The sequence below is a fragment of the Equus przewalskii genome, chromosome 32, assembly GCF_037783145.1.
Source record: "Equus przewalskii isolate Varuska chromosome 32, EquPr2, whole genome shotgun sequence".
NCBI classification, from domain to species: Eukaryota; Metazoa; Chordata; class Mammalia; order Perissodactyla; family Equidae; genus Equus; species Equus przewalskii.
In genome coordinates this window covers 18,095,435-18,113,049 of record NC_091862.1, presented here as the reverse complement: position 1 = coordinate 18,113,049, position 17,615 = coordinate 18,095,435, and the positions used below count along the sequence as shown (strand labels likewise).

At 44.3% G+C, this 17,615-nt stretch overlaps 1 protein-coding gene across 17 annotated transcripts in view; it reads left to right on the top strand.

The window, feature by feature from the left end:
• SASH1 (SAM and SH3 domain containing 1) overlaps positions 1-17,615 on the top strand; it is a 300,681-nt gene that overhangs the window by 264,742 nt on the left and 18,324 nt on the right. For 11 of the 17 annotated variants that reach the window (XM_070602972.1, XM_070602966.1, XM_070602971.1 and 8 more), the window contains 6 exons: positions 4,560-5,395; positions 10,515-10,589; positions 12,249-12,392; positions 15,295-15,430; positions 16,258-16,427; positions 17,134-17,343. In XM_070602972.1, coding sequence (XP_070459073.1) covers positions 4,560-5,395; positions 10,515-10,589; positions 12,249-12,392; positions 15,295-15,430; positions 16,258-16,427; positions 17,134-17,343 — 1,571 coding nt within the window. The remainder of the gene's footprint in view (positions 1-4,559; positions 5,396-10,514; positions 10,590-12,248; positions 12,393-15,294; positions 15,431-16,257; positions 16,428-17,133; positions 17,344-17,615) is intronic. The other 6 variants (XM_008539539.2, XM_070602974.1, XM_008539623.2 and 3 more) reach the window with 1 other exon arrangement.

Below are 17,615 nucleotides of genomic sequence, written 5' to 3'. Positions count from 1 at the left end.
AACAAAGAGCTAAGAGTGGAGGCACTTAACATCCATTTGGATCTCTAATATCCTTTTGGATCATCCTTTTGGATGATGTGTTCGTCTTATAAACAGTCTCAAGTCTCAATTCAAATGGGACTTTAAGGACCTTCCATTCTGAGTGGATCTTTGAGGCCTGTATTGCTGCTAAGCCACTTGTCAGATGAAGCAATCATGTGAAAAGGGACATGAACTTAGATTTCTTGCACTGAATAGTTTACCATTGAAGTAATTATGACAGTTCAAGTCTCCACCCTGTTCATCTTTCTTACTGTTTGTAATGTGCATTCGCAGCATCCTGTAAAATTCTCCCAAAAAGAGAAAATAAAAGAATAAGATTTCCTGTTTGGCAATCAATGAGTGAATTGGAAAAAATACTGGAAAGAATATGTCTTTTTTTTTTTTTAAGAAAGCATATTACTTGTTAAAATGTCATATGTACATTGTGAGAAATTTGAAGATTTTAACATGTAGACTGAAAAATTATCATTGTGGAGGCTTTTTTGCCGTGTGTAAATCAAGCCTTGGAGGGAACTGAATTTCCCCTTCTTTGCATAGATAAGGGTTTCCTGTTGTTACTGTTGCTGTTTTTTTTTTTATTTTTGTTTGTTATAATCATGTATCAGTTTAAATTCCCTAGAGGAATATTGAAGGTGAGGAGGTTATTGTGAGAGAGCAGAGATTAAAAGAGAAAAGAAAAGAGGGGAGAGAGAGAGAGACACAGAGAGATCTGCTTTATAGCCAGTGTCATCAACTTAGAGTGTGTTTAATCCCAGGGTTCCATTTGGGTGTCCTTCTGCCTGGTAACTCTGTCTTTGGTTGGATGTGATCTGGTTTTACATTTGGATGTTTAACACCTGCCTGTCAGTCCTGGTCTTCCCAGTACAGAATGTAGCCTGGTTTCCTCTCATCGTGTCAGCTCTTGCTGAAATCACACACACGGTGTGAGTGGATAATATTAACGAGAACCATATGGAATTGCCATCATTCAGCCTTGGGGGCACCACATTTTAAAGCAAACCTCATGCACACTTCCCAAAATTAAATCTCAAATATCGTGAATAGATGGTGGGTCTTGTCCATAAACCAGATAAAATGGGTGAAGTACCTAGTACTGGTTCTGCCACCCGGGAGTCCCTTCATATGTGACAGTCATGTGTGTTGAGACAGCCTTTCCACTAGAAGAACATTTGCAAAATACAGAAATATTCAAATTCGCTTATTTATGTCAGAATAAATCAATTCAATGATCTATGAGAGACATAGTTGAAAAAAAGGAAAAATATACGAAAAGAGGTAGTTCTAGGGTAAAAAGTAATGACTCCATGGACTTCTAGCTCTGAACTGTAATTCAGCTGGGGAGGAGTCAGGTTTCACAGATGGAAGATGGATTGGTGAACTGAGGTCCAAGTTACACCCCTAGTGTCTGACGACTTGTGGGGCTGGGGTGCCACTGACCGGGCCTGTCGATGTCACCGGAAGAGGCTCAAGGAGGGTGCGTGCAGCTCAGGGCATCCACTCGGGCTGCCCCCCAACACCTGCTAGTCTAGAACTGCCTCCAGCCCCCACAGAATAGAATTCTCTGAGCTTCCTCACTGGCAAAAGAACTGGTACCTAGCCACCTGGGTCCCTGCTTCTGCAGAGCAGGAAGATTCATCCTCCCAGTAACCCCTTTCCTCTGCCCCCGAACCTTCAAGGATTCCATCCTTTAGACGTGCATGCCTGTGCCTGTACTCGGTTGTCTGAATATTTACTGAGAGCCTCCTGTGTGCCAGGCACTGTCGTAAACACTTTAGATTTTGTTTCTTTTAATATGTCATCCTCAGAATAGCCACTAGAGGCAGGCGTTAATACCATCCTCATTCCACAAATGAGCGCACTAAGACACCAACAGGTGAAATAATTTACTCAAGAGCACCGAGCCAGCCGGCACAAGTTCCAGAATTAAGTCTGGGCAGCTTGACTTCTCTGCATCCTGGGTCTTCACACTGCCCCCGCCCCCTCCCCTCGTTGTTCCAGCACATCTGTAACCCGATAATGAATCATTGGCTTTTGTACAGTGCTTTTCAGCTTATAAGTTACCTTCACATACCTCTCTTCATTTAATTTTATTCCCTCAATAGCCTGGTAGTAGGTCTTACTAAGACAGGTAGGCATTATTGCAGGTGAGGAAACAGACTCAGAGAGATGAAGTAATTAAAGTTGTGGAGATGGTGAGTGGCCGAGCCAGGGGGCTGGAATCTAGAGCATAAATCTGTGTTCTTGGCAAGAAGTCATCCCATATCCTACCCCCTCCTCCCGTCGAAATCCGCTTTCCTTTTGTATTCCGATCTCAGCTGAATAAGATAGATAAAGGCCACTGGGTGAAGCAGGTTACTCCAAATGATGATGGAGTGAGCCCATCTTGATTGTCATTCTCCCCATAGGACAACTGTACTTTCAAGTTGGAGGAGAATGGGAGAAGTAATGCTCTAAACCCAAGAAATCAAGTGAAGGCTGAGATTTCAGGCCTTGGGTCAGGCCCAGACAGAGGAGTCTATACCGCATGAGGCCGGCCCTCAGCACAGGCTAATGCGGCCACTTTGGAAGCATTTGCCCCATTTCCTGCAACTCCCTACCAGATGCTGACTTTCCAGAACCAGGAAGTGGAGCTGCATAATGTCCTGGACATGTGTGCACCAGCTGGTTCCAAACTCATGTGACACGGAAGTGTCGGAATCTCTGATGACAGTCATAAATACGGAGTCCAGAAAATTTCTAGACCACTGCCGAGTGACAGGTCTTTAAGATATCCAGTCGCCCCCAGCTGACTTCCCCAAAGCCCCTTAGGACTGTGGGTAGATAAGGCCTTTGCACACCCTTGTGGACACGTGGGCTAAATGTGAAGCCATGACCTGTGATTGGACGACTTTTATAGAGAAGTCCGCTGTTGGACTGCCTCTGCCACCAGGCTGTGCCTCTCGTCGTGGCCCCATTATTCTTTCTGGAAGTGGAGGGTACACTGCATCCAGAAGAGGTTGCCATTTTTACTTCCAACAACATAAGGACCCTTGGCCTCTACACCTTATTAGTCAGGTGTCCTGAGGAAGGAGCGAGAAACTTCCATGCTAATCACACACTGCCTCTGATCTGGTGAATTGCTGTCGGAGCCCTAGACCCTGCTTTGAAACTCTCCTGAAGAACCGGGGAATAATTCTTGAGCAAATATATTTGTGCTGCAGATTATGGAAAACTTGAGACTGGACCTGGTTCTGAATCCGCCTCCCCACTGCCCTCTCCTCGACATCAGAGTCAATCTTGGGTTGTAGTTAATAGCAGAGGTTCTTTTTTCCTTTAAATTTGTAGCTGTCATTCCCATGAGTTGGGAAAGTAAGAAACTTCTGGAACTTTAAAGGGCTCCTACCAATCTGCTCACCTTTCTCCCTCTATCCTTCCCTTTATCTCTGACATTCAGCCACGCACTGGCACCCTTGTCCCAGCTGGTATATTTAGTGCCATCCCTCTGTTCCAAGGAACTTTGTATTTTTTCCTCTTCACAGTTAAGCGGGTGGAAAGCTGCGAAGCTCACAAATTTCCTTATAATTAGAGGGACACAGCCAGTTAGGATCACTACACCCACAGTTTGACCTACTTCTTTCCGCACATCTGTTCACATAACACATGCAGGAAAGAACTCGGTTTTCCTGCCAGCGAGGCCATAGCTTTCCACTGGGCTCTGGTGGGCGTGGCTCGATACCTGGCTCCAGCAAAGGCTTCGAGAGCTGGGTCCTTGCGACGAAGTGGGACGCTTTCTGGGGCTACCTACGTGTTCAGGCCCTTAAATGCCCCTGCTGCTTCTTAGCAGGGCCTGAGTTGATGGGATGTCTGGCTGGGATCACCCAGTTCCCTAACTTTTTGTGTTTGGCCTGTCAACGGGGGACCGTTTGTCCGTGGCATTTGCAAGCTACAACTCTTTATGGTGTTTCTGCACCCAGACTGCCTTGGTGATTTAATTACTTAAATGGCACAGGTACCAATAAAAAAACCCACCGTCAGCCACATGACATTCATCAAACTCTGACTCTAAAAAGCCCCCCAGACTCAATAGAGGGCCTTTTGGAAGGGGAAAAATCCTGCTTGCTAGCTTCTGAGGATTGCACCGACAAACTGGGAAGGACCATTATCATTAGATGCTAAGGAATATCGTGATAATGACTGGCTTCAATGTTGCAAATGGCATTTTTAATAGGTCTGTTAAAGTGTTTGGTCTACAAAGATACTTAAAGGAGAGGAAAACACATCCGAAACCTTTTAACATTAAGCTTGTGTGAAACCATGCATTTGCACAGTTTGATTATTTTCTTTTGTATATGCATTTATTTCAGTGGGAGCTGGGTTTATGAAGAGAGTAAGTGGTATGGGGCTGGGGGACATCACTGTGGTTTCTGCGTGGGCTGGCTTATTTTTGGCGGGGTGGGGGGCGTAAAGAAGGTCTGTGAGAGAATTCAAGGGTAAATGTGCAGGAGACCGTGAACGTGTCTGTGTTGATTCCCCTCCAGGCGGGGAGGAACATGTGTTTGAGAACGCCCCGGTCGTGGATGAAAGGTCTGCCCTTTACTCTGGAGTGCACAAGAAGCCATTTTTCTTTGATGGCTCTGCTGAGAAACCCCCGGAAGATGATTCAGACTCGCTCACCACTTCCCCATCATCTAGCAGCCTGGATACCTGGGGAGCTGGCCGGAAGTTGGTCAAAACCTTCAGCAAAGGAGAGAGTCGGGGCCTGATTAAGCCCCCCAAGAAGATGGGGACGTTCTTCTCTTATCCAGAAGAAGAAAAGGCCCAGAAGGTTTCCCGCTCGCTCACGGAGGGGGAGATGAAGAAGAGTCTCGGGTCCCTGAGCCACGGGGTAAGTACAGATGGTGTTTGCTTCTGTGACACCCACCGTCGTAGGCACCACCTGCTAGTGTCTCTGGAGGAGCTTCAGAGTGTCCGGAAGCAAATCCGCTTGAAGAAAACGGATCCTAATTATTCGTGTTCCCGAGCTTTTCTCTGCCAGCGTCCCTCCAGAAAAGGAGTTAACAGCACGACCTGTGACCTGCAGCTGCTCCGGCAGAAACCCAAAGGGGGCGGGAGCTGCAGCATCCCCAGCAGGAGGGTGCGCGGGCGCCCCTCGGTCAGCGAGTTCAATATCACCTACGTGGTGGAGCGGAGCCTGTACAGCCACCTGAACCTGACCCAGCTAGTGCGTCCTGCCTCAGACAGGACCCTGAGCAGGGCTGAGAAACAGGACCTGAGGCGTTGCTTGCTGGAGGAGGATGAGGAGGCAAAGAGGAAGTGGGCCGCCACGGTCGACCGCTGTACTAAAAGGGTGCTCTTAAGAATCCACCAGAAGTCTGTGAGTCCCAGAGATGGTCACGAGGACAGCCTTGTCATTTCTGTGAGGTGCAGTCAAGTGTATGGCCTTTCTTCCATGGAGCCTCGCATCCTCCTCCTCTTCTGCTCATAACTTCATACCTTCAGGGTCCATTCCACCATCACCTCGAATTTCTAACTCTCCTTTCATGTAGTGATGGCTTTTCCATTCTTTCCCGTTTGTCCTCTTGCCAGTTGAAGCTGTTTGATTTTTAATTAAAACTACACTTTGAGGCTGATCCAGAGAAGGGCTGTTCAGGATTTGACCTCCTTCTGGGAGTGGCTGCCCTGATCCTCAGCCATCCCGTTGTCACTTGACCTCAGAGAAGCTGATTCAAAACAGAAGGATGTTTCGCCCCTAAAAGAGATGCTTATTCTTTCACTTAATTAAAACAATAGGAACTTGCTCACAGAAAGATTGCCGTCATCATAATCACCGATTTGGTGATTTGAGAAAACATTGTAATGTATATTTCTTTTATTACTGGGGGCACACGGGAATTTCTTGAATCTAAAAGGGAAAAAAAAACCTAGGGAAAACATCTCTTGTTTTACTTAAATACATTGGATGTTCTTATCTTTTTAAACAAAGGGATCAACATTTAAAAATGTTTTCCACTGCCCCATAGATTCTTCTATACATAGCAAGGAATAAAGTACTTACTTTCAAATAAAGAAATGTTTTTCGATTTTATTATTGAATTATTAGAGGCCTCGTAAAATTTGTTTTCAGGCCATGATTTATATTGAACTTGAGAATGTAGGTATTTTCCCTCTGAAATTCCCACCCAACTTTTGGCTTGTACAGTAGCCCATATAACATGGCGCCGAGCGAGGAGGCTCTGTGGGCTTGCTGGCCCTGCTGTGCCCTGCGTAAACCCCTCCGGACTGCTGGCTGTGTCTCCTTGTGAAGATCTGAAGCAGTAGACTGCACTGCAGCCCATGGTGGGGCGTTTTCCCAGAGTCCTTCAGCTTCACGAGTAAGATGTTCTTCCCCAGACAATTACTGTAATTTAAATTCATTCAGTCAAGTTCTGCTTTTGTGGAAATGGACACTGGTTGATCAATGTCATCCTTAAAATGACTTTCTTTGTTCTGAAAGGATCATTAGGGTCATCTTAGCCCTGAGGTTTTCCAAATATTCCCACATGTACTGACTTTCTTGCTAGGTCTTATTTTCCTTCTTTTCACCTTCATGTAAATCTTGCAACACTTTTAATACTATTACTAACAACTTTCCTTCTGCTTCTTTCTACATCATGGCAACAGTTTTGATTGGGTTATGTTTTTGTTATAAAATAGCAGAATTCTCTTTCTCACTGATTCAGTTCTGACCCCCAGGTCTTTTGTAAAATATCTGTGGCTAAGCAATCTTGGTATAATTTTATTCATTTATTTATTTGTTTAATGCTGAGGAAGATTTGGCCCTGAGCTAACATCTGTTGCCAATCTTCCTCTATTTTTTGTATGTGAGCTGCCATCAGAGCATGGCCACTGATGCATGAGTGGTGTAGGTCCGCTCCGGGAACCGAACCCAGGCCACCGAAGCGGAGTGTGCCGAACTTAACCACCAGGCCACTGGGGCTGGCCCAGGATAGTTTATTTTTTGCCTTCAAAAGTGTTCTGCCCAGTTCACTGCCTCTATACCTTTTGACATGACCTCGATAGAGCAGATCTGTCTCTTCTCTGTTCACTGATGCCTCATCTCCAGGAGTTTAAACGATATAATACTGAGCCTTTTTTTAAATTGAGGCCCTTGAGTTGCTCCTGTGCCCCTCATATTATTTATTGCCAGATTAATAATGTAACTTCATCAGGACTTTCTCTTTAGAAGTTATTTTTCTAAGTTCTGTGCTATTTACTAACATTATGGGCCAGTGATAAATTCTTCATTAACACTGAGTGTGGACATCTAGGCAAGCTTGTTCAAGGACCAATCTGTTTTTCCCCCAGAAATGGTGGCGATATATAATCTTCAAGTATCAGCCTGAGGCTGGATATTTTTAAGATACTCTGAGCTTGCGGTAGTTTGGACAGTTTTAATACATGCTGAAATATACGTTCAGTGCTAAACTAGAAATTTCACAGACTTTTTATTGTAAGTATAATTGTACAATCAGGAAAATAAAATTTAATTTTCTAATTATTTAGAGAACGTAAGGGTAGATGAGTGTTTTAACAACAGAAAGAGCTTGTTTTTTCTTTTTTTTTTAAAGAAATTAAGATAATTTCTTTGCTTGGTTTACTTTAAAAGTGCCTTCCATTCTTCTTATCATGTATCTCCTTCATTTTATCTAAAAGTGCACAGTTTCCTTTAATCTTAAATCTTGATCTTTTTGTCTTTCAAAAAGTGCCATATTTGCTTGATGAAACCTCAGGGAAATGATAATGCTTTGTGCTCACTGGAAATGGTCATTTGTCTTGCTTTTCATTTGGTCATTCAGTTTTTGTTTGGGGGAGCAGACATGCATGACATTTTGGGATTTTGTCTATTTTTAAAATTCAACTCCCCCCAAAACATGTTTTCAACTGCATGACCATTCCATTGACTGGCTCTCCTCATCCACAAGCATCTATCTAAAATCTTCTTTTAATTCTCTGTACAGGAGATGTATGAACCTAAAAAATCCTCATTTGGGCTTCATTTCTGTAGACCACCAAAGTCAAGGATGGATTTGCTTTCTTTCACTATTCCCTTACAGTCTGTTTTCTCTGTTGAAGGCACGCTACTTCAAGAAGTACTTGTATTAAAGAAAAAGTTGGGGATGAGTTCAAGCAATATTTATTGTTAGATGCTTTGTCCCTCCTCCACTGGTAAAGAAGAACCCAGGTCCAGGTAGCATATCACTGGGAGAGTTTTTAGTTGCTAGTTAAGAAAACCCTTTCACTCTTTAAGCTTTTTATTTTACGAATAAATGAATACAGCAGGCATCTGAAGACATAAATGAGCTTCTAATTTATTGCAGTTATAGTTTCCACATAAATTCTTTGTCAGTTCTTTCATATGCATGAGAAATAACGTGCTAAGCTCCAGTGTTGCAGTTGTGCTGGAATTTAAAGCAGGGAAATGCAAAGCGATAAAATGATGAGGCATCTGGGCACCATACTGTGTCTGTGAAGCCCTGAGTCACAGGAAAGGAACTGGAGGCAAATCTCTGCGAAAATGAGAAAATCTATTTGGCCTTAGCTGGAAAGGGAAAGTCAGTGTTAAAAGAGATGGTTGTGACATTGCCTGCCAGGTTAGGGGGTTTGATGGGTGTTTTTGCATAAAGAGGCCTTTCTCTTTCTATAAAACAGGTGTAGGTCTACTGAAGTTGACTGTAAGGGAAATCAGATTGCCCATTGATATTTAATGAAAAATTAGAGTAATGTACACTGGAAATCATGTCCATAGTAGATTATTTAAAACAGCAATAGCAGCTTTGGTGACGGAGAAAAACAGTTGTGTGACATCCTGAATGCTGGTTATCTCGAAATGCTTCCTGTAATACTTCTGCATCCTCCTGGCCTTCCCTCTGCCACACCTGCCAGCTCCACTTTTTGGCCCATTCCTGGGATGCTCTCATTTTACAGTTGTAGCACCCAGAATGTAAGGCCCAGAACTAAGCTCCAGTCTTTCATTTACAAATTCGGAATGTTGATTAAGCTTAAACTTCAGTCTTAAAATTGTCAGGACAAGCTACTGAATTCTCAGTGTAGCCCAAATGAAAAGCAATGGAAGAAACCAATATGCATGGAGTGTCTGCTTGATGCCAGGCAGCGTGCTAGAAGTCTTCAAATACGTGATATAGATAGTGTTTTACCAGATAAAGAAACCGAAACTCAGAAAGTTTAAATACTTGACCTCTGGTCACACAGCAGGGAAGTGGGCAGAACCAGGACAATCTGTGTGGTTCCAGAAACCTAGGCATTTTCCTTCCTGAATATTCCTACTTTCTCAATTCAGTTAATTATTATATACAAGGTATATTTATTTTAAATAAGCAATGTTTATGGTATTCATTGTGCTTCTCTGTTCATTTCTTCCACTTAATAGCCACTAACTAGAGTTCGCTGAGAAACAGGTCATATAAAATATCGGAACTCAAACCTGCTATTCATCTTTTATTACTAATTGCTTAAAAAGATAATCAGTTGTAACAAAAATAACGTGCTTTGAGTATCTCTTTTTCCTTCCAGATTTTTTTGGGGGGGGAGGGCGGTGGTGGTCGTTGAGTACTTTTGGCTAGAAAAACAACAGAGAATTCAAACCAAGTTCTGAAATATAAAATCGCTGAAGTAGAAGCAATTCCATAAAGTTTGAAAGCAACTGACAAGACAGTAAAGTCTTCATTTTTGACAGCATCCGTGTTTTTCCTACCGAAATTCACGAATATGGTCAAAGACAGTCACTGAATCAACCTTTTTTTTTCTGGGCAGATGTGGTGTCTGCACTTCATACACTCTGAGAAAAAAGTCGTAATTAATTAAGTTGGGCAGTTAGATGGGAAAGTTATCAGCATTTTTGACTAGGTCAGAGAAGCAATGAGTGAGTAATCCTCTTGGCCTGATTGGACTACTGTCAACATAACCTTTTCCCCCTTCTCAGAGATTTAAAATTAAACGAAACGAGTCCATCAGAGACGCCTGCTGTCAGTGGCAGAGCTGTGCATAGGCTCACAGACCTGGGTCCACAGGACCCCTCTGAGCACAGGACCCCCTAATACATAGTCCCGCATCATCACATTGTATGCAGCTGATGTTAGGGGGCCTGGAGGGGAAATTCTGTTGCTAAGAGACAGGGAAATTTACAGCACTTCACACGTGGACTTTTTGTAGTGTTGAATTTTTTTTTTAACCAGTTGGATTTTACACATTAAGGAGATTCTGGACGTCTGATGTAGGCGCAGTCCCAGTGGCCTGTGGAAGGGCAAAATGAGTCAAGTTTCCCTAAAACATGAGTCATGTATTTTTTTCCTCATCATTTCTCGTTTCCTCCATTCATCCTGTAACACATTTGTGATTCGGTGATGTCCTGCAAACGGGCAGTGTGTTGGGCTGGTGCGCTGCGGGCTGACGGAAGCCTAACTGGGTTATTCCTGCCCTGCCCTCTCCTTCCACAGAGAACCTGCAGTTTTGGAGGGTTTGACCTGACGAATCGTTCTCTGCACATTGGCAGCAATAATTCTGACCCAATGGTGAGTATACATCAGAGGAAAAGCAAAAGGTTTGGATTCAAGCAACGTGGTTGACATAGTTTCACATTTAGTGTCTCTGACCATTGATAGCGGGTAACCTTATCCTCGGTGGTCCTGAATGGTAGGGGAAAGAAACCCTATCCCACCCATCTTAAAGGCTCTTCACTGTTCCACGTGGATTGGACGACGAGCACCTCTGGCCTCTGTCTCTCTCCTCATAGTAGCTGTTCCTTTAATGCCTTTGTTCCAGTTTTCTTCAAGTCACAAATCCAGATGAGTGTGGCTTCTGCAGTCCCAGTCATTTGTGCACACGTACTTTTTGTTCACGCTAGTTTCAAGTGCACATGGCTACTACACACAGGTCGTGCAATAGGATGGAGCCCTGTGCTTCAGGTACCAAGAACCAGCATTTCTGAAAACCGCCTCACCATAGGCCAAGTGCATAGCTCTATACTAAGCCTTGATCTTAGAATGAACCCAGTCTCCTTGGGGCCAAAGAAACTAGACCCCTCAGGGCCAAGGTTCTTGCTTCTGGATCCCAGTCTGGGGACAGGCCACCCTGTGGTGACAACTTTTGCTCCCTAAGATTTACTTCCTGAGGCCCCAGAGTTGTAGGTGTGTTTTTACATACAGTTTAGTTTTCCCCTTAAGCATCTTGTCATGAAACTGTGAAATTAAGATTCCATGCATTCTATTTGTTGTGATCCTGTGCCAGCTGTGATTTTTGAAGTGTTGAGAATTTCTGGAAGAATAAAACTATTTTATTAGGATATCAAATTTTATTGATTCGTAAACCAATAATTTTATGTAGTCAATCTTTTAAAAATGAGAGAAAGTATGATATTTTTTCTTTTCTCATGGAGAAGTTGGGTCTTTTCCAATGCAGAATAGAATGAGAGGTGACCACAGTTTACCAGCTTCCGAAAAGGAAATTTACACACTCTGAGCAGTTGACAACACTAAGCTGTATGGTTATAAATCCGATCAGATGCTGGACTTACCATGACTGAGCCTTTTCCATTTCGTTCTTACCACCTTCCTAGAATAATTCAGTAGTATCGTCCTTCTCTTCCTCCCTACTCCTAGGATTATGTGAACACTGATTCATCTAAATCACTCTTTAATGATTAAATACAATCCCCTTGGGTATTTAAAATGGTAGAAATAAGTCTATCAGCGGAAGAATGTCCTAACATTGAATAACACAAGAAATGACTCATGTCCCACTTTAAACAATCAAAAGCGCCATAGGTTTTAATTTTTTTTTTTTTCCTTTTTCTCCCCAAAGCCCCCCAGTACATAGCTGTATATTCTTCGTTGTGGGTCCTTCTAGTTGTGGCATGTGGGACGCTGCCTCAGCGTGGTCTGATGAGCAGTGCCATGTCCGCGCCCAGGATTCGAACCAACGAAACACTGGGCCGCCTGCAGCGGAGCGCGCGAACTTAACCGCTCGGCCACGGGGCCAGCCCCCCATAGGTTTTAATTTTTAATTAAAAAGATAAATAGCACAGCACTGAGTTAACATAGGAAAAATTTCAAGATCCTGGAGGATGCCAATATTTTTCTGAGAAGTAGAACACTGATGGCTTAAAAAATAAAGCCTGTTTGGGGGGCTTCATTTTCTGTGATTAAAGGTACTTACAACATTTTGTCTCACAGGGTAAAGAAGGAGATTTTGTGTACAAAGAAGTAATTAAATCGCCAACTGCCTCCCGCATCTCTCTTGGAAAAAAGGTGAAATCGGTGAAAGAGACAATGAGGAAGAGAATGTCTAAAAAATACAGCAGCTCTGTCTCTGAACAGGTGTGTGACTACCCAGCAGAAAGGCCCCGTGGTTCCTCCTGATGATACGGGCAGCCAGGGAGGATCAGTCCGAGATTTATATGGTGCTAAAAACACTCATTGGCATGTTTAGTTCATGTCGACAAACATTCAGTGCAACCAACGTTTATTAGGCACTTAGGGTGTCCTGGCACTGTGCTTTATGCTAGGAATACGATACGCAGGCCCTGCCTTCTGTGTCCAGATGAGAGAAAACACAGACGTGCAAAGAAATGATTCTTCTTTAGTCTAATAAGCACTGAAACTTTGAACACGAAGGAAGGATTTTATTTTCTAAAATAGCCCTTGCTACAAAATGGATGTCACCCAAATCAAACCAAAAAAAGACACTCAAGTTTTCTTAGCAGACTTTTCAAAGGTCGTGGAAGTTGTTCTAGAAGCACGTGGCAAGTCTGAGAAGTCAACTCAGAAAGTGCTTCCTGGATACAGGGCTTCCATAGTCAAGTTTCCTGGGGGTGTTTTCACTGACTGGCCCTATGGGTAGCCATTAAAACATCACAGAATTGCTGTCCGCCCAGTTCTATAATTTCGTCGCTTGAAACATGGTTAGCTTCTGACTTAATTGTATGGGTGGAGGAACAAAACCCTTGGAGAGCTGGGCCCTGAGGTAATTTTGACCGTTAGATTTTCAAAACAGTCTGCTCCTGTATGGTATTCATTTTGTAGTCTGTTGAAGTACCTGTGTATGAGCTGCTTGTCTGCTTGAAATATGTCAGTAATGCCGCTTTATCTACCAAATAAAAATAGCAGACATTTCTGCTCAGCGGCTGCCCTCTGGTGGACGTAGTGAGCTCAAAGCCAAGCATCCCCCGTCTGAATGGCTGAACACCAGTTAGCCAGCCGCCCGCTCTGTGATTTGACAAAGCCTGCACGACATCCTCAGTTTATGACAGTGCTTCTCCCAGGGGCGGGGCGGTGATTTTGCTCCCCCACTGACTGAAGGACCATGACTGGGGACATTTTTGATAGTCACAGCTGGGGTGAGGTGGGGTAGGGTAGGTGCTACTGGCCTCTAGTGGACAGAGGATGGGGATGCTGCTGAACATTTTGTAACAGCCCCCACAACAAAGACTTACCCATCCAGCATGCTGAGGGTGCCCAGGTCCAGAAGCCTTGGCTTCCTAGACCTCCAGGGGAAGTCTGGGCTGCCTCCAGACAGACTTCTGACATGAGGACAGAAGACATGTCTTCCCATGACTGTTTTCCGTATTCTTTTCATTTCTTGTGCCTCCGGGCTTGGGGAGTGATGGCCGGTCTGTATTTCTGCCCAGCAGTGGAGCAAACTGTGCACCCTCCTATGAAGCAGACGTCATGCCAGTGAAAGCAGCGCCATGAATTAAAGCACTTTATTTAGCTGGGTTTTCCCCTAAATTGTGAAACATCCACTAAAAGCTTCTGTAAACTTACCTTCCTAGGGGTTTTCTGCCTTATGGATCATGAGCATGTAACTTTAATGGCATTTTGAGCGTTTTTCTTTAATTTTACTACTATATAGCAGTCGTGTATTCTTAGTCCTCATTTTTTTAAAGCAATCATTTCACGTAATTAAAAAAAATGAAGGAATAAGTGATCATTATAATGCTTTTTGGAGAGAGAAAATTAATATTGCAAGTTTTTTTTTCCCAACTTTTTAGTAAATATACTAACCATTATGGTAAGGATTTTCGTCTACTCTATTCTGCTGTATGCCCAACACCTGGAATAGTACCTGTTCTTGTAGGTGATCAATAAATATGTGATGAATAAGTTAATAATTTTTAAAAGCATTTGAGAACATACAGTATCAGAAATCTGTATTCCATATTGCTATTTTTCAAAACATGTCCTTTTTTTTAGAAACATTAAAAAAAGATTTTAGTTGGAAAGGTGACTTATTTCACGATTTGAAAGGAGGAATGAAAATATATTCAGGAATTCATACTTTGTAGCTTCAGTAACTTCCCGGTCATGGCCCTGCCATGTATAATTGTTGCTTTTGAGGTTGTTTGCTTGCTGTCTTTAAATGTAAAGCACAAATGTGTTTTAGATCAGAAGTGGCTATTGCCGTTGTCCTCAAATGTTTGCAGGGACCCATCAGTGCCCTTCTGATGACTCGGCACTATGCAAATAACAGGTTTGGGTTAGATGGTTTTGTGCTCACGGGGCCGTGTAACATGCCACAGTGTTCTGTTTTGGCAAGTAAACCATTCTGATGGCAAACTTCTTGAAGTGTGATATTGTCTGTCCATATAACAGCACTAGTCCAATGAGCATGCTGTACTGATATGTGCAAATGAGGGGGAGCCAAACGAATGATGATAGGCACCCCAAAAGTGAAAAGTCACTGCTGAGTCACCAGTGTCAGCTTTCTGATCCGAGAGGGTCTTCACAGCTCTTTACTAACAACACAGAAGAGAAGCTGAAACCTTGGGGTGGCATATGGAGATTTTACTGTAGACAGAAAAATGGTATTTTTACTATCTATCTGGGTCCTAAGTTGGTATTTTACTAGCCAATTTCAGTAACTTGTATAACAGAGACAGGAATGTGGCCATTTCTTTTTTAGCATGGAATACACTTTTTTTTAGTGTAAGTGTTTCCCTTCAAATAGGTTAAAGATTATCTGATAGTACTTCCAGCTACTATGTTACTAGGGTATTGTACTTGACCTGTATGTGAAGTCCAGCTTTATTCCTGGTCTGTGGAGCATGCTGAGAGTCTCTGAGTCTCTGGCGAAATGTTTTGTCTAAGAGGTCGGTAGATTTTTCTGAGAGATTTCAAGCAGACAGGTTTGATTAATTTAGTTGAAGCCTAAATTGCTGCGAATTACAAAATGACACCCGTCCTCTCTGATGAAACTTGACTTTGTTGGGACTCATTTCAGGACTCGGGCCTCGATGGAATGCCTGGCTCCCCTCCCTCTTCACAGCCTGACAGCGAACACATGGACAAGCCGAAGCTCAAAGCCGGAGGTTCCGTAGAGAGTCTGCGGAGCTCTCTGAGCGGGCAGAGCTCGATGAGTACGTCTCGTTTATCATCGTACATGATTTCCTTTGGAGTCAATATCGGACTTTCACTGAGCGTCAGGTTCAGGCAATTTAAAGATAAATAAGACCAAGTTCCTACCCGTAGGGTGCTATTACAGAGACAGACCCGCAAAATAACGGCACCTAGAGTCGCATTTGTTTAGTGGGAGATGCACAGCAGTGGCACAAAAGAGGGTATGATGGATTTTGATCAGAGAAGATAGAAAAAGCATCTCAGAGGAAGGATCTGGAGAATGCAGGGGAATAAGTCAGGTCTTCAAGGTCATGAAGATGACCAACAAAATAAGAGATGCTGGAAGAGAGGAGAATTATGAATGTCACTGATTCAAGCACTCCAGGACCGATGGTGGTGACGGCCGAGTGGTCCGTGACAAGAGGCCAGGTTTAAATCCACTGCTTTAAAAGCATTTGGCCTTGAGCAAGTTACTTGACCTATCTGAGTTTGTTTCTTCATCTGTAAGATGGAGTAAAAATGGTGTGCCTGACAGATGAGAGGTCATGAATGTTAAGGCTTGCGGTGTCCTCCATTAGTGAGCCTCTGTGTCACCTGGATTCCTGGGTCCTAAAGATACTTGCGGGAGTTCCCTGTCCAGTTAGGGGCTTGATGAGGGATAACAATCAGAAAACACAGATCCTTCCCTGGACTCATAACTGGGCCCTGCTCTCGTCCTAACATGGTTGTGGCTCAAGACTGGCCTCCTCAGCCCTTGGCTTCCTAATCTGCGGTCCCTTCAGTGCCTGTCAGCTTTGCTATGCGGAACATGTGCATTCACCCTTCTCCTTCTGTTTTTCCCATGCAGGTGGTCAAACAGTAAGTACCACCGACTCCTCGACCAGCAACAGGGAGAGCGTCAAGTCGGAAGATGGTGATGATGAGGAGCCCCCCTACCGGGGCCCGTTCTGTGGGCGCGCCAGGGTGCACACCGACTTCACGCCCAGTCCCTATGACACGGACTCGCTCAAGCTCAAGGTGTGTCTCTGCCTGACCCCACACCTCGGCTCCTTGCTTCTGTAGGAGGTGATCTTTCCCCTTGCTGTTGAATGCTGGGCTACTGTGGTGCATACTGGCCGGTGTCTTGCCTACCTTCATATACTGGTCTCCTCTGTGTGGAGACAACAGAACCAGCTAGCACCTCGTCCACCTCGTCCCCCTGGCCCTGACCTCTGACCTCAGCTTCCTTCCAGAATTCCTGTTGCCCTGTACCCTCCAGTTTCTGTGCTTCCTCTGGCTAAGAAACCTTACTGCCTTCTCTGTGTGATCAGTGATATTCCTATGGGACAGATGGCATTCCACAAGATGTGTGAAGCAGTTACAGATCAGGGATTGCCACTGGCGTTTGATTAGTGGGAAATTCTTTCTCTAGGAGGTAGGAGCTCTGGATGATGGCAAGGCATTCAGAGAGCCGGTGCCCACCTAGCCATGAGCACTGGCGGGCATTGCAGGCCCACTTCACCCTGTGGTGCAAGATGGGGAGGGTGCCACCTTAGGCCTGTGTGGACTTCAGCGTTGCTCTCTCTGGCCCTCTGCCAAACCCCCGATCACATAGGGTGACTTGTAGGACCTGATTCTGGCCCTCATAGTGTTTTCGCATCTGCATGATTAACACATCTGATTGATCCATGCTTCGCGTGTAGAAATGTACCTAATGGAAAGATCTTTGTTTGCTGGGCTGCAGAAAGGAGACATCATCGATATAATCAGCAAACCACCCATGGGCACCTGGATGGGCCTCCTTAACAACAAGGTGGGCACGTTCAAATTCATCTACGTGGACGTGCTCAATGAAGAGGAGGAGAAGCCGAAGCGCCCCACCCGGAGGAGGAGGAAAGGAAGACCACCGCAGCCCAAGTCCGTGGAGGACCTCCTTGACCGGATCAACCTGAAGGTCAGTCCCGTCCTGTGCTGGGCACACGTTACTCCACCTGTCCTCTCCTCCTCCTCAGCTAAGCAAGCGAGGCCCCTCGGGAAAGGGTCAGGGCTGGTTTATGTCACCCAACAAGGGCAGTCCATTACTGTGACGAGTATCCATTACTCTACCCAGATAGTTAGCAATATTCTAACGTTCCCGTTGACCTCTGCTGTGGGTGATAGCAAAACCCTCAGGTCAAAACTGGCTACTTGCCCCTAGAGCAGCTTTCAAAGAGCTGTGAGCTTTGA